The sequence below is a fragment of the Notothenia rossii genome (genome assembly GCF_949606895.1).
Source record: "Notothenia rossii genome assembly, chromosome: 2".
NCBI classification, from domain to species: domain Eukaryota; kingdom Metazoa; phylum Chordata; class Actinopteri; order Perciformes; family Nototheniidae; genus Notothenia; species Notothenia rossii.
Window position 1 is genome coordinate 87,931,587 of NC_136904.1, and position 22,368 is coordinate 87,953,954.

A 22,368-nucleotide genomic window follows, 5' to 3' on the forward strand; every position below is an offset into this window, starting at 1 on the left:
CGATCTTGAGGCACTTAAGAAATGTTTCATGATAATGCAGAATTCATCAGCAGCCTCTTGGCACCGCACTGCTCCAGTAAACACGGCGTTAGAGAACGCAGATTATGAATGATTTGTAAGAACAAGCAGGGAAATGTTAACGTCACAGACAGAGGGACAAGGGAGGGTTGTTAAATAAAACGGTAGCTCTCTGCTGCCACCTGGTGCCTGGGAGAGGGGCTACCACACTCAATTAACTTTAAAAAGATTCCCATATGTTGAAATATGCAGCCACTGAATAATTGAATATTATCTACGATTCTTCCTACAGGACATATGTTCAGATAAATTAAAGAAAATGACAAAATCATGTTCTTGTAATAGTTATTTTGAGTATATGATCCACGTATGTTGGCTTTGTTCTCACCACGTTCTAACAGGTACAAATAAAACCATTTGTTTTTGGTTTGAAAATAAAATAAATCAGATTTTTTATTTTATTTCAGAAGGGCACACATGCAAATTATCAAAGGTCAGCTGTTACTACAGTTCCATCAAAGAATAGGGCAAGTCAGGGAAACTGAGAAATAAGACTTTATTTTGCTCGTACAGGATAAATTGTCCAGTAAAAATATTGGGAAGCATTCAGAATAAACTCTTTAGATGAATGTATAGTCAGTGTGAAACGGTTCACAAATTGAACAGCAGCTGGTTGATTCTTAGATCTTGGACCGCAAATCAAAAAGATTTGTCCTCATGTCTCCACAAGTATTTGCATAGGTCTATTATACCATTCATCTTTACAACAAGAATAAAACAAATATTGTTTATGTTAGCAAGATATGGAAGTTGTCACTACATCTCACATTGGAAACCTTGACTTAATCATTTTGGCCGTCAGCGTCTTCTTTTTTTTCAACCATTTGCTGTCACACGAAAAAAGTCATCTTAGAATACAGAAAATCTAAAACAGGCTATATTGGCTCTTTTAAAGTTTCATGTGTCTGGTTTTAAGTCGGTGCTATAAAAGCGTCTGGAGAGGAACAACTTTGTATTCAAAGCGGAGGCCGACTGCAGCGTCTAGGTCAGTGATTCCCAGAGAGAGCAGAGTAGAGCTAGGTTGCAAAGCTGAAGGAAAAATACAATATGCAAAGTCTTTACCTGCACAGAACAAAAGCAAGATTAGGTTGTTTACAAAAAATACATGTTTCACATTATGACAAATCTTAAAATAATGAAATATTTCTTAATTTAAAAAGGCACAGTGTAGTGTAGTCCAGCTCAGTGCTTTTGACTTGATTGTGAAAAATATAGCAATGAAAACTGACTTTTTGTAAACAGTGTGTGGCACCACGCTTTATGCATCAGCTCATCAATAGAGTGTATATAACAGCATTGCATTGACTAGGTATTGATCGTCTCTTTTAAGCAAATGTGCCATTAAATAATGTTATATTAAGTGTAAATAATGCAAAAGTATATGGTAATGTTTTGAGGTAATTATCATTTTGAAATTATTAAAAGTGTACAAAAAAGTACCTGTTGTTAATATTACTACTTAAAGGCATTAATTACAAAGTTTTACATTTCAATTTCCTCAAGTGAACTTTAGATACGACTGAATATTAATAATATTACAATGATCTATAGTTATTAGGAAGACTTCTAGATTACCAAGTTTGTGCCCATAACAACTACATTAGGTATGTGTGTACAAACAAACGAAACATGTAACTGTAACAGCACTTTGTTATTTATTGAAAAATGTTTTGAAATGTTCAGTCTAACGGATTAGGACATTTTACAATTGAAGATTAAACGTATCGTCATTGAACTCTAGATAAACTCTGTAATGGCGACACTGTTTGAAAATGAGTCACTGTGTTTTGATGGCACTTTATTCCTAAATATACTTTCCCTGACTAAATGATATGAATAAAGTCTAATTTTTTTTAATTTAAAATACTTTAAAGCTATATATGAATTAAACTGGAAGATTTGAATGTCGAAGCAGTTCTATCTTTTTTTAGGTCATAGGCAGAGCTTAGATACTTAAGGCACTTTACAACATCAGCTGTTCAGTTGAAGGAACTCAACTCAACTCCCTTTCAGCACCGTTCTCACTTTCTGGAAATACTTTGCAAAGTTTAGACGAGGCTCAACTTGAGGCGGCTTATACAACCGTCCTGTGGTTGGTATTTTTGTGATATAATGGAGTCTTTTGCCGTTCCTTGAATTCGTCCGTTTTATTACTTCGTAGGCACTTATGAACAGAAGGTCTTGAATCCCGTTGTCTTTCAAGTTAGATATTTGTGATTCGTAGAAAACACCCCTATTTTACACTCGCACATTTTTTTTTCTTCCGTGTTTTTGCAGCAGTTTTATACCAACGTCATAAATACATACATTTGCGAGCTCTAAATTCTCCGGTCAATGAGCAGCTCCATTCACAATCGACATTAAATAGTCTTACGTGTTTCGGGGATCTTGCAGGTTGAAGTCAGCTCAATGTCTGATATTCAGTTCTCTCACACAGTTCCTCTAGGTAATGTCATGTTTAGTTCAAGGTTTTCAGTGTATGGGTGAAAGGGCTTTAGATCCAGAGCCCACACTGATATAGTCCTCGAATGGTGGGCTGGAGGTAATCACTTTCAGACTAACATTCTTTGATGTCCTGCTTCAGCCACCGTGTCTTTAGAACTTCACCTTCCTGTCTGACCTTCTTACCATTGACACCAACACGTGCTCCCCCGCTATGCTAACGTTTTTGTTACTGCGCTCCTTTATTACGATGCGTCCTCTGTACGTGTCTCGCCTCCTCAGAGCTCCACGGTGCGCAGGTGACCGCGGGGGGAAATCGCAGCTATCACGCTCTGAGGCAAACACTCCGACTGCTCCACGAAGCTGCTGCAACACGACCAGTGAAGCTTCCCCGGGTGTCCTTTGTGACCGTGACCGCAACCTTTAAATCCTCCTGCAGACACACAGACAGACAGGTGGAGACAGATATGAGTTTAAGAAAAATAACTCCTGGGTTTGTACGTACATCCAGGCTCCAAGAGAGTGTTGATGACATATATGTAATCATCTAAAGCAGGGGTTCCCAAACTTTTCAGCCTGCGACCCTCAAAATAACAGTGCCAGAGACTGGCGACCCCCGTTTTCCGCACAAACACTGCGCTAGTGGATTGTCAAAGGGGGAGCCTCGTTGCGGGGAAATTATACAGATGGCTAGTCCGCCCCTGAAAATGTCTATGCAAACGTTTTTATTATTAATAATTAAAAAATCTTTTTTAGCAATTTTCTTTAATAATTTTTTTTTTTTCATTTTTATTTTGTAATCATGTCGCGACCCCCACTCGGGGTCTCACGACACCCCGGGCGGTCGTGACCCCCACTTTGGGAACCCCTGATCTAAAGCACAGTTGTTCAATATCAGAGACATACAGTATTTGTCCTAACAAGGAATCAGTATTTTAAAAGGATATGCAGTTAGAAAGTAGACAGTAGGTCCCAAAACATCATCTTGTTAAAGTATATATTTTGTGTTATACTACTCTATATGTAAACACTATATGACTTAATATCTATTGCAAAGTGCACTTTTTTCCATGCATTCAAATTGTGTATCCTTAGTCAAAATACAGCATGTTTACTGGATGCACAATTCATAAAAATACATAATATACATGTTTGACACTGGTATGTGTGATTGTATCTTAAGCATCTCTGTTATGGAAGCACACAGAGAGTAAAATAATCAGATTACACCCATACTGAAAAAAACCTGGACTCACACCTGACATCATGTCCAACTTCCGGCCCATCTCCAATCTCCCCTTCCCATCAAAACTACTTGAACGTGTTGTAGCCTCCCAACTGAAATCCCAACTGAAATCCCATTTTAGCTCCAATAACCCTTTGAACCCTTTCAATCAGGATTCCAAACAAAGCACAGCGCAGATACGGCCCTCCTCAGAATCACTAACGACCTCCTCCTCTCCTCAGACTCCGGCAATCTCAACATCCTCATCCTCCTCGACCTCACAGCAGCGCTCGACACCACCAACCACACCATCCTGCTGTCCCGCCTGGAATCATCACTGACACTGCACTCTCCTGACTGAAATCATACCTCACCAACAGACACCAGTTCATCCACATCAATAACTGCACTTCCTCCACTGCCCCTCTGTCCCAAGGCTTCCCCCAGGGTTCGGGGCTTGGTCCCCTCCTCTTCATCCTCTATATGCTTCCCCTTGGAAAAATCATCCGCCGCCACAACCTCCAGTATCACTGCTACACGGATGACATCCAACTCTACATCTCCACAAAAATCATCACTGCCACAACTCACTCCACACTCACCAACTGTCTCTCAGAAATTAAATCCTGGATGCAAACAAACTACCTTAAACTGAACAGCGACAAATCAGATATCATAATCGGACCCACATCCCGCACCAACACCACCCAGAACTTCAACTTCACCCTTGACAACACCACTCTAACCCCCTCTCCTCACATTCGCAACCTTGGAGTAATCTTTGACAGCCAGCTCAAATTCGATAAACACATAAACCATATCACCAGAGGCCTTTACTACGAAGCTGGTTCAACCTAACCTGGATATGATATGAGTTAGCCGGTTGGTCTATCCAAAACATACGCACTCTCGCTAAACGGTACTACAACACGGGTTATCAAGTGGATCGCTCAAGCCAGCCGTGTCCTATCTAGTTAGGTGCGCGTTCACATGAAAGGGGTGGTATTTGGAGCATTCGACCAATCACAAACATGGAGAAGCATACTGACAGCGCAGCGCGTCATACTTCCTGAATGAAAAGTCAACTATATAATTAGACAAATATGAAGACGTTAAACTTTAAACATCCATGACTTAAACACTGTATCCAGGATAAAAGCCACATAGCTGCACCTGCAAGGTGAATACAGCTGGTAAAAGAACAAGTGTTTGTATCTGACTTTAATTACATTGGTCTCGAGTGTTTCGTCAACTTAATGTGTTGAATAAAATAATACTTCTGCATACAGTATGTGACACTGAGTGTTGCACGGCCAGATACGGCTCAGCTGACTCAGATAAGGAAATATATGATACATTATGATGTGATATGCCGCGGACTGTACTTAATGTTACTCTGATCCGGTTACTTGTGTTGTGGCAGATATTTAAGAAAGCTTTCTTAACGCTAATGTTATAATAGTCAGATTGCTCTGAAGATGGGAGGTGATATTCTATTAATGTTCACAGAGTCGGTGATTTTTGCCGGCCGTCTTTCCTGCAACGGCAGCTTTTCTGTATTTCCTTTCTCCTGTAATACTTGATCGCTTTAAACTCCGCACACTGAGCTCTGATTGGTCAGCAGGCAGTGCTTTCACTGAGTTGAGCTCTTAGCCTGCAACCTAACCTGGTCCCAACCAGGTTAGCCGCACAGCATAAGTTACCATGGAGATCTAGCCTGCTAAAAAGAGAACCAGCTTCGTAGGACGGAAACCCAGAGTTTTCCCTGAAGTTAGCCGACTAAGCGAAAATCCTGCTTCGTAGTATACCCCCCAGGACTGCCTTCTTCCATCTAAAAAACATTGCCCGCCTCCGCCCCTCACTCTCCTTCCCAGCTGCTGAAACCCTCATCCACACATTCATCACTTCAAGACTGGACTACTGCAACAGCATCCTGTTTGGTTCATCATCCAAAATTCTAAATAAACTGTAATATATCCAGAACTGCGCTGCCCGCCTCCTCACCCACACCCGCTCCAGAGACCACATCACACCCGTCCTTCAAAACCTGCACTGGCTGCCTGTCCGTCAACGAATACACTTCAAAATCCTTCTGCTAACACACAAAGTTCTCAATAAGCAGCTGAACAGATGAAAGTAATACATTGTTATCTTTCCATTGCCTACTCTAGAACAATGTGTATATTTTCGTTGGTTTATTGTGATAACTGAGTGAAAACTGTCTTTTATACAGTAGCTTATATTTCCAGAGAGATGTCCTCGGTGTACCTGGCATGGTTCCTGCACAGCCGCAGCGAGCCTCTTTGGAGCCTCCGCCGGAGCAGAAGGAGCAGCAGTGGAAGGTCCCGACGTGATGCCTGAACTTCCTCTTCACATTCAGGGGAAACGGAGAGCCCTGCAGGACAGGAGAGAGACAGGGGAGAGACGGGAGAGAGACAGGAGAGAGACGGGAGAGAGACAGGAGAGAGAGAGAGAGAGAGAGAGAGGAGAGGGATGGGAGAGAGAGAGAGACAGGAGAGAGACGGGAGAGAGAGAGAGAGAGAGAGAGAGAGAGGAGAGGGATGGGAGAGAGAGAGAGAGAGAGAGAGAGAGGAGAGGAGAGGGATGGGAGAGAGAGAGAGAGAGAGGAGAGAGACAGGAGAGAGAGAGGAAAGAGACAGGAGATAGACAGGAGAGAGACAGAGACAGGAGAGAGACAGGGGAGAGACAAGAGATAGACAGGAGAGAGAGATAGACAGGGGAGAGACAGGGGAGAGACAGGAGAGGGGGAGAGACAGGAGAGAGACAGGGGAGAGACAGGAGAGAGACAGGAGAGAGACAGGAGAGAGAGAGACACAGGAGAGACACAGGGGAGAGACAAGAGATAGACAGGAGAGAGAGATAGACAGGGGAGAGACAGGGGAGAGACAGGAGAGAGACAGGAGAGAGACAGGAGAGAGAGAGAGACAGGAGAGAGACAGGGGAGAGACAGGAGAGAGACAGGGGAGAGACAAGAGATAGACAGGGGAGAGAGATAGACAGGGGAGAGACAGGGGAGAGACAAGAGAGAGACAAGAGAGAGACAGGGGAGAGACAGGGGAGAGACAGGGGAGAGACAGGGGAGAGACAGGGGAGAGACAGGAGAGAGACAGGAGAGAGACAGGGGAGAGACAGGGGAGAGACAGGGGAGAGACAGGGGAAAGACAGGGGAAAGGGAGAGACAGGGGAGAGACAGGGGAGAGACAGGGGAGAGACAGGGGAGAGAGAGAGACAGGGGAGAGAGAGAGACAGGAGAGAGACAGGAGAGAGAGAGAGAGAGAGACAGGAGAGAGACAGGGGAGAGAGACAGGAGAGAGACAGGGGAGAAACAGGGGAGAGACAGGAGAGAGAGAGAGAGAGACAGGGGAGAGACAGGAGAGAGAGACAGGAGAGAGAGAGACAGGAGAGATATAGGGGAGAAACAGGGGAGAGACAGGAGAGAGAGAGAGAGACAGGAGAGAGACAGGGGAGAGACAGGGGAGATACAGGAGAGAGACGGGGAGAGAGAGACAGGAGAGAGACAAGGGAGAGACAGGAGAGAGACAGGAGAGAGAGAGAGAGACAGGAGAGAGACAGGGGAGAGAGACAGGAGAGAGACAGGGGAGAGAGAGACAGGAGAGAGATAGGGGAGAAACAGGGGAGAGACAGGAGAGAGAGCGAGACAGGAGAGAGACAGGGGAGAGACAGGGGAGATACAGGAGAGAGACGGGGAGAGAGAGACAGGAGAGAGACAGGGGAGAGACAGGAGAGAGACAGGAGAGAGAGAGAGACATGGGAGAGACAGGTGGAGACAGGAGAGAGACGGGGGAGAGAGAGACAGGAGAGAGACGGGAGAGAGAGAGGCGAGAGACAGGACAGAGACAGGAGAGAGATGGGAGAGAGAGAGGAGAGAGACAGGAGAGAGACAGGAGAGAGACCGGGAGAGAGACAGGAGAGAGACAGGAGAGAGACGGGGGAGAGAGAGACAGGAGAGAGACGGGGGAGAGAGAGACAGGAGAAAGACAGGAGAGAGAGAGGAGAGAGACAGGAGAGAGACCGGGAGAGAGACCAGGAGAGAGACAGGGGAGAGACAGGGGAGACAGGAGAGAGACGGGAGAGAGAGGAGAGGGAGAGGGACAGGAGAGAGAAAGTGGGTCTCTCAAAACAAGCCAAATAAAAACTGAAAACACCTCAAACTGTTTTTCACTGATCAAGCATCCCAGACGGTAAATGTTACATCTGAGGCATCCTGTTGAATGATGTTTTTCCTGAAGAACATTTAGTCCACGCTGATTTTAATTTGTCAGGATGATGTTGGAAGCCCTGAGGCGGTACGCTGTGAGCTGCTGAGCCTCACTTCATATTCAAATATTCAAAACAAGCCCTCTCCAGCTGCAACACATAATTAATAACTGTTTATATAGTTGTAATCGTGTGAAATGCCGTTGCATTGATTTGAAACATGAATTGTTATTGGCTTATATGTTGACATCTCATCGAGTCAGTTTCGTACCTTGACATGTTGAGCTTTGACACACACCCACACCGAGTAGGCTCCCGTCTCTTCAGGTGTGTATGAAACGCTGTAGGATCCATCGCTGTTGTCAACCACCGTGCTCTCCATTGTGCTGAAGGAAAGGAAAACACATCATCCTGTTAATACTACACAATATCATGGAGAACATTTTACAGATGTTTAATATTAAGAGCTCTGATTTCCTGCATTTGATCCCCTTTCTTAAACTCAAATCTGTGCTGAGATCTGATTCTGAATCAGCTGATTCTTAGATCAAGGGAGATTTTTGAAACAATCTTTAGAAAAATTATTCTCCAACAATCAACCAGTGAACAACACATAGATTCATATATATTGATATCCTATTTGCACAACAAATCAGCTACTACATAATGCTTTTGATCAATTACAGTTCAAATGACTGAAACCGTTTTCACTGTCTCCAAATGTGCTGATTATTTTTACTCCAAAAAACGAGGCGCCTGGGATGAAACTGAGATGAAACCAAGTGTGACTGTGTGCTTACTTAGTAACAGCTTGGCACTGGTTGCAGTATATTTTTACTAAAGTAATCACAAGAGATGTTGTGCGAGTAATTGTGGTTTAATAATGCACGTCACTCATATTACACACTGTAGATGGAGCACATGGCTGTGTGAGAGTTAATAAACTAAAAGAGCAGGCAGTCATGCATGCAAGCTGTTGTGGATAACTGATGAGGGTAATAACCAGATATTAATCAGACAACCTGGCGTTACCATTAATGGAATTAAACAGCTTTTTCTCTCGTTGATGAATGTTTAATTAAAGTGAAACCTGATCAACAGTTGTTATGTGCTTTTGGAGAGGCTGAAAGGGTGCAGCTCCTCCAACCAAAGTGATAAATATAGCACACTACACAGGTGGGGGGTGTTCTGTTGACCTGCTCTGAGCAGCTGGGTGTAAAAAAAAAAACCTTAACACCAAAACTGCAGTGTGTGGCTGGACTGTCAACCAACCTCACTGTGTCCCATGAAAATACAACTAGCAGGACACTTCACGTTACAATAATCACACCCCTCACCATATCTAACATTTCTGGTTGCCCTTTATTTTTGTTTCATTAACCCCATCACTGAACATTTTAAGATCTGTATAACATTTCCATACATGTATAATGTATTTTTAAAACAAGAAAGTGTATTTGCTATCAATAATAATTAGAAAAGGTATAATAATGATAATAATAATAATAATAATAATAAAATACAAATAATAATACTGACTAGGTTTTTCCGATCTACCAGAAACTAACAAACAGTTGCTGAAAAATACATTTTTATAGTCTGGTGGAAAGAAAAACATTCTTATTGGCCCTTAGTTCATGCTGTAGAGAATTCCAAAGCAGAACATTTCTCAAAAAGCTGAAATGCCAGACTCTCACCAGTTTTTCTTCTCCTTGTGAACGATGCTGATCAGGACATGCTCTCCTCCTCGAGCCAGCTGCTCCCCCGCTGAGTCTCTGCACACCAACACGAAGAGACCCTGCTCCCCCTCAGTGCCCCTCTGCAGACCTGAAAGCAGTGAGGTGAGGTCAGAAGTCATGCACAGGTTGTAAACACAAGGGGCTGAAGGACAGATATACACAAACACTCCTATCATGGTTTAAAAGAGGCCCTATAACGCTCTTGGGGGTTTTACCTTTCCTGTAGTGTGTTATAAAGGTTTGTGTGCATGTTAATGGTCTGCAAAGGCTAAAATCCATGTGTTCCCACCAGAGGGAGTTTATCTCCCACACACACACCCCCAGCCTGAAAAGCTGGACTGAAAATGGACTCCTTTTATTACTTCAGGAACATAGTGACCTAACTATGTAACACTCTATATTGGCCAGTGCTCTACGTCTACGTGATAGGCTAAGGGGCAGGACATCACATTAAAGCATGTTAACATGGGCCCCTTTAAATGTGATCCCACACGTACTTCACAATAAAAGTGGCACTTCTGATACACCACAAAATGAGACACTTCAATATTTGTCTACAAACTACAGTGACAAACAATCTCACACAAAACAAACTCCCACTGCTTACTGAAGCGACATCCCCTTTAAACATGTGCTGTTTGCAGTCAGTGTAAGTGACTCCAGGCCCAGCTGAGCTTCAGTGCTGCTGACCGGAGTTTTTCCAAACCCTCACATCATTACTTAGTGTTTCATTAACTTGTACCGCTGTGCCCCAGGGACACACTCGCTGAGGATATTCATCAGCTGCTGTGGCGTTAAAGCAAACATCATTTGTGTTCCTATCGATGATTTATGTTGTTTTGCATTTTCTTGTCAGACTATTAGCCGCAGGATAACTAACGATGGTTCACTTTGTATTTGTGTTATTATTCAGAGTTTTCCAGGAGCTGCAGGAGCGTCTCTTTAAACGCTGTAGGAGTTGCTAATGCTGCTTATGAAGCTACTAATTACGTTTCTCCTCCGTCTATTTCTATAACAATACTCATGTTAATCTAATCTGTTTATGAAGCTATGTTTGCTAATACTGCACTGTAACTACCACTGCTTGCATCAATGGTGCTAATTCTGCTCATCCGTTTTATAAGAACTTGTGTGAAACATGTTCATTTGTTTTATTAATATGAGAGGATTTAATCTAATGTCTGCTTTAAAGAGGCCCAATTAAGCATTTTGTGGTTTTCTCTTTCCTGTTGTGTGTGATATATATCACAACAGAGACGGCCAGCTAACCAATCAGAGCAGACTGGGCTCTGGTTTCAGACAGAGGGTGAAAAGAGGTGCTGCAGCACAGGCAGTATCAGAAAAATAAAGAGCTTTTTGAACATTATTTAAGTATCCCAGTAATGTATGTTGCATGTTTTAAATGTATTGTATTTACTTACTGAAATGTGTTTTAGGTTGACTTTTAAAATATGTCCAGGGACTACAGATGAAAAATAGCCTCTTGGCTAACTCTGGCACATTTACAGAAATGTTCATTAATGTGCACTGTCCCTAAAAAAATGGAAGCATTGAAAACATGTAAAAATACAAATATAGACGTGAGAATGAGCGTAATTTGGCCCCTATAGGAAGAAACTGTGGCTGAATATTTAGCTGCAACTACATAAATCTAAACATATAAAGGAAGATGTTCCTCTGCATTTTTGCTGCTATTAATCAAATATAGGATTGCTGGCAACAATTACAACCACTGCCATTGCTAAAGCCTCTTGCGACGACTACAATTACTGTCACTTGGACCAGTGGCCCATTACTACTATCGCTGCTGCTGCTAATGGGCGGGAATCATCTGTGAATTTATGTGTGTGTGCCTGCTAAGCCGAGTACCCAGCAGCTGTCGTCGCAGCTGTTCTGGCCCACATTTCACCTGTGCTGCACTCCAAATCCACTACTTTAAGCCCACTTATCACACAGAGGGGGTAATCGCCACAGTGATTTCTGCTTTCTAATAGTCAACATAGAAATCTGGCCCTTATCGGCCACGCTTAAATAAAAGAGTCACAGCACATAAAGATGATTGTGTCGGATAAAAGTTCACTTGGGAGGTACAAACAACTTAAAGCTGGCTTAATGTGATACCGTGGATTTATAAAGCACAATGCTACATAAGAAAAAGAGTAGTTACGAAAAGAAAGTGTGGATCAATTGAAAGTTTGCCGCTTTATATAGCTTTACACACACAGTTTGTTACTGTCAAAAGCTAACACCCAAACAAATACTTGACACAATACATGTCAACGAACAATACACCTTGACAGACAGAGGACTGAAAATCCTTATTTGCCGAGATTTCCCACTTCCTACACAGGTAAACACTACTTAAAGTGTTCCATTGAGGCACGCTGTTACACATCTTTGTGTGTGTGTGTGTGTGTGTGTGTGTGTGTGTGTGTCTGTGTTGTTCTTCTATTATGAAACCCTAGAGGTTGAACTTGTCTCTTGTTTTGAGAATAGGTCTTTCTTGCCAATGGAAGAGGTCCTTTGTCCACTTGAAATAGTACTTTTGCTCCTTGCCCTCCTTCTTTTTCTTAGTGTGTGTGTGTGTGTGTGTGTGTGTGTGTGTGTGTGTGTGTGTGTGTGTGTGTGTGTGTGTGTGTGTGTGTGTGTGTGTGTGTGTGTGTGTGTGTGTGTGTGTGTGTGTGTGTGTGTGTGTGTGTGTGTGTGTGTGTGTGTGTGTGTGTGTGTGTGTGTGTGTGTGTGTGTGTGTGTGTGTGTGTGTGTGTGTGTGTGTGTGTGTGTGTGTGTGTGTGTGTGTGTGTGTGTGTGTGTGTAAACATCCCCTCAGTGCTTTCAGGCTTGTTGAGTCACCTCTACATTCCTCAGTCCCACAGGATCCTTTGAGCTGAAGCACCCAGGAAGGTAACAATTTAACTTCTACCAGGAACTCATGGGGGGGCGAGGGCGTCTACAATGACCCCCCCCCCCCCATCCTGCTGCAAGTACTTCCACTGGGTGACTCCCACTAGAAATAGTTTGGGCATTCTTCCCTTCTGGCTAAATAGCCCCAGAGGAAAAGAGATATCTAACATATTAGATGCTCTGAACAACAAATGCATCCACGAAACTGAATGGATGATACATGATTTAAAAAAACGGGAACACTGATTACCAAGATTGTATTACTAAGTGTGTTAATAAAGTGTAATATTTATTTGTCTTATGGTTAAGTAATCACCAAATCACCTTCTTTATAGAGCCTGTCGATACCAGCCTAAAGCCAAATGGATTTATATCAAATTCAATAAAATAGCTACTTACTGAAAATATTGGAAATACATGATTTTCATTTCAATGTAATATTTATATAGAAAGAAAAGAAAACATTTTTTTTAATATACTTTATTGTTATTTATTACTATGACCATTATGTGTATTTGTATGAACAGTATTCACTTTAATTCAAATGATGTCATGTTGACCGATGGACTTTATATTTAATCATTTATTTTAGCGTTGTCATGTACATTTTCTCTGCTGTTGAGTTTCTGTTGTTGTCGGTTTTTTATGTGTTATTTATTTAATGTGGAAAACGAATAAATACAATGGTGAAAAAAATAAATAACAAAACACCTGTGGTGTACCATCATGCTGACATAACTGCATGCATTCATTTGGTTTACCTTCTCCTTCGATGGTGCACTTGCTGAGGTCCACCGTCTTGGCGTGGATCACCCCGACCACCGGGAAGCCCCCCACCTCCCCTGCCGGCTCCCAGGAAAGGAAGCTGATGCTGCTGCCGTCGTCGAGGGCGACAGCCTCTGGGGGGGGGTCGTAGCTGCTCTCTGCCAGGCTGGTCAGTCTCCTCAGAGTCACTCCTTTAGCGCTCAGGATCTCAGCGTCTGACCCACAGCTCAGCAATCTCTCCGCAAACTCCACACTGCCGCCGACGTCCAGCAGAGCCTGCTGCAGCTGCGCCTGCTGCAGGTGGAGCAGGTTCCTGTCAGACAAACACTCAGTGAATAACAAGCAGCTTCTGAACTGTGAACCAAGGGGGCATGTTGATATATATTAAAGTGAAAGACGTAGTACATTCTTCTATGAAAATACAGCATGCCTTATGTTTTTTGACTTTTTCTAAACACCTTCTTACATAACCTTCCTTCTCACAATCCATTAATTTCTTGAAAGAAATATTAGTTTCTCATTACTTTTCTGAAAACTTCTCATAGGGTGTGGTTTTCAGAATGAATTTATTACCTCTTAGTCAATTCACAGAAGCACATTTTCAAACTGAGCATGACATTTCATATCTTTACATTAGAAATTGAAGTAATCGTTGCAGATTCAGACCCTGAGTTGAGATTGAAAGCAAGATGTATTGATATTATTACCACAGAACCGTACTTACTTGTAAAGTAAGGGTGTCACTTACTTGCAATAATAATAATGTAATCGTTCGTACCTGCGTTGGACTCGGAGCTCCTCCAGGCGGTGCAGCAGAGAGAGGCAGTGAGCCTCCACAGCGCTGGCGTAAGCTCGAGCAAACGCCCTCACTTCGTTCGCTGTTGCATCCATCCGTTCCTTCAGAGCCTCCTGGGATATTTCCACCTGTAGCACAGTAGAAAGAATGTCTTATGTTCTGTTTGTCTTGTGTTGCGTGCCAACTTGTTAAAGCACTTTGAGCTCCATCCTGTGAATGAAAGAGGTATACGAACACAGCTTTATCATTATAAACAGTTTGTTACTTGACAGCACTTAAAGGTGGCATAGGTGGTGATTCAGCCTGTTTATAAGTAGGTTTTATAAAGTGATTTAAAGATGAAACTGATTTTGCAAACTTCAAGAAGTTTGTTCCACAGTAACAGAGAAAGTAAAATGTTAAGTTGTGAGCCTAGAGACAAGGCTCAGTGCACTTTCCCTTTTCTAAGCCCAAGTCAGAATGAACCCCACTCTGTTGCACCTTCAGCATGGAGTCCTTCAGGCGCTCCATGCGAGGTCGCAGGCGCACCGTGACCAGCTCTCGGATGCTGTCTCCATGGCGATTGATCACGTTTTGAGTGGGGCAGCAGCGGTGGTCTCGGTGCAGCGTGGCGGCACACTCCAGACAGACGGGGAGGTCGCAGGGCTGGCAGAAGAGCCGCAGCTCCTGACCCGGGTGCAGGCCGCAGAGGACGGGCCGGCTCAGAGACCCGCCGGACTTCAGGTCCTGCAGACTCTGGACGGAGTGAGACGCCGTCCGCTTCTGACGCCTGCAGACAGAGAGAGATAAACAAACATGTCTGTATGTTAGAGAAAAGGTCAAGTTCAAACTCAGTTGTGGTAGAAACTTTCTTTACAACAAAGGTGTTTAACAACAAGTGTCACACCCAAACAATAAACAAAAATGACAGGCAAAGATGGATTGGTGGAAGAAGTATGCAGATTGCTTTATTAGGTACCAATATATTAATTTCAAAATACTTCCTTATGAGTAAAAGTCAAGATTCAAAAAGTTAACTTAAGAAAAAGTACAGAAGTATTGTCAGCTAAACGTTATGATGAAATACTCATTCCGAAAAATGCTTCCATATGTGTAGGTTATTATTAGATTAGATTGTAAATATTGGGGCCACAAGTATAATTTTACTGTTCTGTTAGTTACACAAACTATGTTTGGGACTTTCTTTCTTAACTTGTTGTAAAGTAATAGATATTTTTCCTTTTTCTACCTCAAACTGTTAATCCATTGGTTTAATCTTTAGAGATGCAAAATGTTTAAGTTTAACACATGCCTTTTTTAATGCAAAATTTGAATCTGAAAAGTAAAAAAATATATTTAAGTCATTCTTTCCCAATAATATGTAGGGGTATGAAGTTGCATCAAATGGAAATATAGTCAAGTTAAGTAAATTACAAGGAATTCAGAATCTCCTTATTTACTTATAACCGCTTCCAAGAAGAAATTTGGCAGCAGAACTACTACAACCTCGATTACCGAGCATAAAAACAGTAAAAGGTAACATAACATAATTAATAACAGAATACATGTAGTGGTTTGACACTCCTACCTGTGCGCCTGGCAGCAGAACTCGCACAGGTTGAAGCAGCAGACTTCACAGCGGCTCTCCGCGCCTCCTTCGCCGCACAGGTCGCACCCCAGCGGGCCGTCCGTCACCAGGGTCTCCAGGAACACTTCGTCCAGAGCCAGGTGGTCGGTGCTCAGCCCGGCCGGTCCCGACGGGGGGAGATCCACCTCGGAGTCGCAGTCGGGACAGAGAACCGTGACGGTGACGGCGGCGTGCTCCTGCCGCTCCGCCGTGTCGCCCTCGCGTTTTTCCGCACTGCGCGAAGACAACGAGAAGGGCTCCAACTGAGAGATACAGTCCGAGCAGAAGGTGTGCAGGCACGGGAGGATTTTAGGGTCCCGGTACAACCGTTTACAAACGTTACAAACCGCCTTCGGGTTCACTAAGGCTACGTTTTGTTCATGCTCCGAGTTTAATGTTTGCTGCTCCGGGCTTTCTGTCTGCTCGGGCTGAGACATTGTGTTTCTGGAGAGTGGTGGAGCAGCAAACAAACCACTGAAAACCACCAGAGACCCACCGAGCTACAAAAACCCGTCAGGACCGAAAACAAACTTCAGGCTGCATAACGTATGAAACTAACACTACAAGTTTTCAACAGTGGGATAACAAACATGGTTTAATTCCCCTCACTGATTTAAATCCCACCGGACAGTCCAACTTTTTTTCAGTAAAAGTTAGGCTGCGTTCACTGCACCCTGGGATATTTGACACCTCATTGACTGACAGACCAATAGGAAGCCTCTCACAAACTATGGGGTGGGGTGGTCCAAACACTTTCAGGACTCTCTGTCTGGGACTCTGTCCCCATCTACTGGCAGGACAGGGCGATACGTTTTCAATAGGATGGAGATTGTTAACCTAAGGCTGCTGTAATAAAAAAGGTGTTTCAATTTGGGATTAATAAAGTACATTTGATGTATTGATGTTTGCAAGAAGCTATTCTGTTGTCGGATATAATCAAACTTTTTCCACTAATGCTTTGTTCAAGTTTTGCAAAAAACAAACAAACAAATAATTAGTATTAATTGTTAAGAAATTGCTGAGTTTTTAAAAAAGGCTGCTAAATCTTCTAGACATCTTACATTTAGAAAGATGTCTAGAAGAGAAATGAAAATATTTTCGTTGCTGAATTTATTAATGAACTTAGCAAAACTAACAATACGTTATTCAATTGATGGAAGAAAAACCTTTCTATGGTTCTAGGTCATTATATAAGCTGACCTTTTATACATTGTTTCACTAATTTATGACATTCTTCCTATTATTTTTCTGGAGTTTCTCTACATGATTCTACAGATTTTACAGATGGTCAAAAAGCAACTCAAGATAATGGGAATATAAATGTTTACTGACAAATAATACACATGACAATTTCACTTTAAACATTTAGATCTGAGAAAATGTTGCTTGAGAAAATGTACCACAAGAATGACATTCTGTTACACGGTAACAACACCCACATCAATAAAGGAAACAAAAACAAATGGCATCATCTTTAGAAATGACAGATTATATGTGTTTTGAATTTGCCTAATATCTGTATTTAATTGTTATGGGGATGGATCCAGAGGTCTAAACACAAACAATTTTGAATTAATACTTTCGTTGAGTTCTCTCACTGAATGCAACACTCACACACAAGGAGAATCATACCAAGATGGAGTGTGTGTGTGTGTGTGTGTGTGTGTGTGTGTGTGTGTGTGTGTGTGTGTGTGTGTGTGTGTGTGTGTGTGTGTGTGTGTGTGTGTGTGTGTGTGTGTGTGTGTGTGTGTGTGTGTGTGTGTGTGTGTGTATTTAGGTTATAGAATACATGCAGAGGACAGTGGTCATAATGCTCAGATAAGTTGAAGCAAATGGGATTGATGCTGGGCTGTAGATAAAGTATGTGTTCCCTGAAACATCAGAATCTGGAAATGAATAAAGGAGATTCAGTTAATAATCAATATATATAATGATTTGTTGTATTTTCATGTAATTTTGTCTTAAGATGTTGCCTTTGCTTCACTATTACAACAAATTAGCATACATCAGTGAATGTATTATAACTTTTGTGCAAAAATGTTTCTTAGATTTAATTAATCAGTGTTTCTCTTCCATGAAGTTAAAGGACTCGCTAGAGACACAATGATATAAGAAAATGGCCAAAACTAAAGCAGGGGCTGAACAATTCTGACTTCAGTCCGAAAGTTCAGAAAAGGACTTTTAAATCCTACATTTCCCATAATGCAACTGATTAAAGTCCTATTATTACAAACTCCCAGCCTAGTAATTGCTCTCAAACTCCACACAAAAATGCTTTAAACAGTCTCTTTGTCACAGAAGACATGTGTATAATCAGCGTGTTACGGCTTTAAGTGTCCCTAGTGAAAAAAAAAAATATTTTGGACATGGGCAACTTTTAGTGACATTTGCCCCTAGTGTTCGATTTTTTGAGGCGTTTACATACACAATCAAACTCTTTTTTTAAACTCCCTTTATTGATTTGTTGGCCAAATGTCTTGGGAGCGATTATTCCCTTGCCCCAAAAATGATTTCTGACACTAAATATCTAGCATAATCAGACATTTCTGTAAAAACATGGCATGAGGTGATAATGTCAGATTACCTGTAGCAGTAGAGACGGCGGTCACCAGGTCGTTCTGGATGCTGCAGGTGTAGGTCTGGCTGACGTTGACTGGCTGCAGTGCGCTGACTAAGCTGAAAATCCCTGCAGAGTTTTCTTCGAAGTTTGTGATTCCACTCAGGACCTGTCCGTCATTGTTAGACCACGTCACCGTGGGTTTAGGGAGCCACCTGCTCGCCACAGCAGTCAGGACGCCGTTTGAGAATTTAAATGAGGGGGCTGAAAAGGCTGAGACAACAACAAATTAATCCATGCTGCAATGTGCATTTTCCAAGGTGTGTTAATAGTTTACAGTTGTAAAACAAGGTTTTAAATTACCAAAAAAGAAAGAAAATTAAGTATAATTAAAAATGTTTATAATACAGTCTAAGAGAATAGTAAAAGAAAACACTCAAATATAATATTTCACTGCCATATTTAATAAGTAGGGCAGTGGGTTGGTAGATAAACACTTTATAAAAAGTAGAAAACACACTTTAATTTATGCTAACGTAAGTTCTGTTCAGTTATTAATCAACAACTGTTACACGCAATGACAATATGAGAAAAGTGGTTGTTATACTGTACATCAATTAACACTTAAGATATAAATTAAGGTAAGGTAGGATAAGATAAGATAAGACAAGATAAGATAAGGTAAAATAAGATAAGATAGGTCAAATAAGAAAATATATGATAAGATTAGATATGGTAAGGTGAAATGAGATAAGATATTCTTTACTGATCACAAATTAGGTGGTTGTTTTGTCACAGCAGCAGGCAAACAAGGCATTGCAACCTGTATTGAAGGCACTTAATTAAAGGGAGATGGAGCAGGATTTGGCGGCTTCTAGCATGGACAACAAAACTTATTTTCTGCTGCCGTCTATTAAAGTGTGATACAAACTATCAAAAGTGGACATACTGCTTATAAATGCTAAAAACGTACCTTAAGGTTAGGTGTGTTTCAATGTTGTCAGAGAGATCTATTTGAAAAGTAAACACTCATTGAAACCAGAAAGACGAGTCTTCTTACCTCCGGTTCTCAGGTTGATGTCGACCTTCCCCCCTCCCGCAGAGGAGCTGATGCTGCAGGAGTACTCCCCCGCGTCACTGCTTCTCACCCTCCTCAGCAGCAGGGAGGCGTTCCCAGAGAGTAAAGCATCGGGGAAGAGTTGAGTCCTCCCTTTAAACTGGGAGTTCTGGTCACTGAGTTTTGGAGCTCCGTCCTGATACTGGTACACAAGTCCGGTCACCCCCGTCTTCTGCCAGCTCACTGACACACCCTTCAGCCGGGCGTTCTGACTGTCTGAGTTCAGATAGCAGCTGAGGAGGGCATCTTCCCCGAGGTTAGCTATGGCCATCTTGTCTTTGCTCAGAACCTCCGTAGACCCAACTGAACCAGGCACAGACACATTATAGAGAATATCCTGATTATTAGCTTATTTAAAGGTCTCCTATTTTGCTATTTTTAGGCATATATTATGGGTCTTAGATATATACAAATATATACTAAACATGTCTATGATGTGATTTGCTCAAAATACCAAACAGATCATGCATTTTAGACATCCCTCATATCCCTCTGTTCCAGCCCTGTTAGAGAACTGCTGATCTGGGTCCTTAACTTGAAAAAAAACAAACAAGGGGGAGCTTGTGCCTGCTCAGAATTCTACGTGATACTCAGCTAAATAATGCCGTGATTAAATGCCATATCATGTTCCAAACACATCAAGGATTATATCTGAAACAGTATGGAGCTCAAATGCTTTTTCTCTTGCCGGTTTACCACAAGGTGAGTTCCTTTTTTTATTTCCAGCTTTTTTACACATTCTGGGTATTTCTCAATGTCGAGGACGCTTCCTTGGTAGGACATGTCTTCTGAGTCAGGTCCTTCAGAGGCTAGGCAAGAATCCTTCCTGGCCTTCGGAAAATGAAGAATGGGACAGGCTAGCAAGTGTGCAGGTGTGTATTTATGAGAGGCCCCACCTTACATTTTCAGCCACAGATTTTGGGAAATTGGTCCGTGCGCAAAGCATTGTGGGGATTTTAAGACTGCGGAGGATACACATGTGCAGCCTCGAAATTTCTCGCTACGAAGGACGCCAGGCTCGGTAGAATTCCAAGGAGGCTGGACATTGGAACAGTCCTTCGGCGGGACACGATGACGTAGCATCCTTGAAATAGTGGCTCTGGAGCATCCTTCCTTGACATTGAGAAACACCCCCTCTCTCCAGTAAAGGTTAGCTCTGAGTGAGTGTTAGCGATGCCTGCTAATGTAAACAAAGACCATATTACAGTCGGGCATTGTTTCTGATAACAACGTTTCTGCCGATAGTTCCGTGGGGCCACATTGCCGATATTACGTAATATCGGCCGCAAATCTGGATCAGCTCCGTTGCACCGTTGTTAGAGATTTGGGTACGGAGGAAAAGGGAGAGAGTTTTATTTTCTGACACTTTGTGAGTTCCCTGACACACCGGGGACACACATTTCTATTTCTAATTCTAAAATATTTCAATTTTTTTTTTTAAATATAATATTTATATAAAAGACATCAAAAAGTGCATTTGGCATGATAGGTCCCCCTTAAGTCCCATTTTTTGGTAGAAATGTCAGGTTTTTAAACGATTTGTTAAAGGTTAGGGGCTCAGTCTTTGAAATCCGTCATAAAACAATATTCACTCAGAAGCTAATTTATTGATCACTGACAGGTTATCTTTTCTGTCCTAACTGGCTGTGAATTGCTCTCTTCCACAAGGGATTTTAATGTAAAACCTATGAACAAATCATGAAAAGGACAACCTCAAAAAATATAATAGGGCCCCTTTTCAAAAAGGCAGATCAGCCATAGCTAAAGGAAGTGATTTAAATATGTTTTGTTGTGAATTTAATGTGGAAAAAGCTCTATATAAAACCTGAGCCTTAAGAATCGTACATATATCACAACATGTGGTGCAATTGCTTATTAACAAATATCTACACTGAAATATTAAAACTTTTCTTGATTCTGCTTTTGCTTCTGTGTTGATAACCTGAAAATCAGTAACATATTTATTAATCTTTTGCAGGGGTTGTAACAATACCCTTCGACTGGAAATCCAAACGTTACCCAATCCATTTTGTGGCCAAAACTTTATAAAAGCATGTCTACATTGAGTACAAAAAAGGAAGTGAAAAGGAACAAGCCACGTGTTTTCATCTCCCATGAGCATAAGTTCCCATGGCTGTCTTGACAAATAAGGTCTTAGATTGAAATTCAGCTTGACTTGAATGTACACACAGAGGGTTTTAAACACAGCATGAACACACCCATGTATCAGGTGTGAGGATACATTAATAAATAATAAGAGGATCTCCTAATGAACAGTCTTACCTGTCAAGGCCAGGGCTAAAATGAGGATGATGACAGCCGTGAATAAAATGATGAGGGTAACCATACTGCAAGAGAAACAAAAACACAGGAAAGAGTAAGAAGAGGTCATAATGCAACCTTGAGCTAAAATCAATTTAACAATCATTTTAAAGAAGTTTATATGTGTATCAGTAAAATGCATTCAAAGCGTCAATGGTAAAAGTATTCATCCTGCAGAGAAATTACATATATATATATATATATATATATATATATTACCCTGTGACTGACGGAATTATTTTAACTCCAAAGTATGCTAGTACGGGGTCACAAAATAAATCTGTGGGGTTGTGAAAAGATGATTTTTAAGTCTAGAAGGAACTGTTGGTTGAAACAGCCGAAAATGTTGAGAACCACCTATTTAATATCAAACAAACCTATTTAATGAAATAATATGGATTAGAAGGAGAGGTAAATAATGAATAAAGTACAAGTACATAGCACTCCAGTACAAACTTTGAGTAAATATACTTGACACTGTAACTAACTAAATGTTTCCAGTATTGAATCAACATCAATAAAGAAAAGTGGTGTTATGTAAGTACCTTTATTCTAGTATTGTTCTTAAATACCATACATTT

The 22,368-nt window shown here is 41.7% G+C and overlaps 2 protein-coding genes across 3 annotated transcripts in view; both read right to left on the reverse strand.

The window, feature by feature from the left end:
- Positions 1–557: 557 nt before the first annotated feature.
- trim45 (tripartite motif containing 45) lies at positions 558–16,473 on the reverse strand. 2 transcript variants are annotated; one of them, XR_013805208.1, is made up of 9 exons: positions 15,753–16,473; positions 14,666–14,954; positions 14,168–14,313; positions 13,386–13,702; positions 9,682–9,811; positions 8,256–8,370; positions 6,014–6,140; positions 2,453–2,953; positions 558–1,140 (listed from the first exon to the last, which is right to left on the reverse strand). XR_013805208.1 is itself a non-coding variant. In XM_079664657.1 (8 exons), the coding sequence occupies exons 1-8, from the start codon at positions 16,226–16,228 to the stop codon at positions 2,799–2,801; spliced, it is 1,755 nt and encodes a 584-aa protein (XP_079520783.1). In that variant the 5' UTR covers positions 16,229–16,473; the 3' UTR covers positions 558–2,798. The 2 variants fall into 2 exon arrangements, 1 of the variants encoding a protein (XP_079520783.1); XM_079664657.1 differs by having other exon boundaries at positions 558–2,953.
- Positions 16,474–17,097: 624 nt separating this feature from the next.
- The window catches only part of vtcn1 (V-set domain containing T cell activation inhibitor 1), a gene marked incomplete at its 5' end in the record, with an annotated part of 5,624 nt that continues 353 nt past the window's right edge, over positions 17,098–22,368 (reverse strand). The window contains 4 exons of the mRNA XM_079665796.1: positions 17,098–17,677; positions 18,376–18,621; positions 19,409–19,768; positions 21,749–21,813. Coding sequence (XP_079521922.1) covers positions 17,565–17,677; positions 18,376–18,621; positions 19,409–19,768; positions 21,749–21,813 — 784 coding nt within the window. The 3' untranslated portion in view covers positions 17,098–17,564. The remainder of the gene's footprint in view (positions 17,678–18,375; positions 18,622–19,408; positions 19,769–21,748; positions 21,814–22,368) is intronic.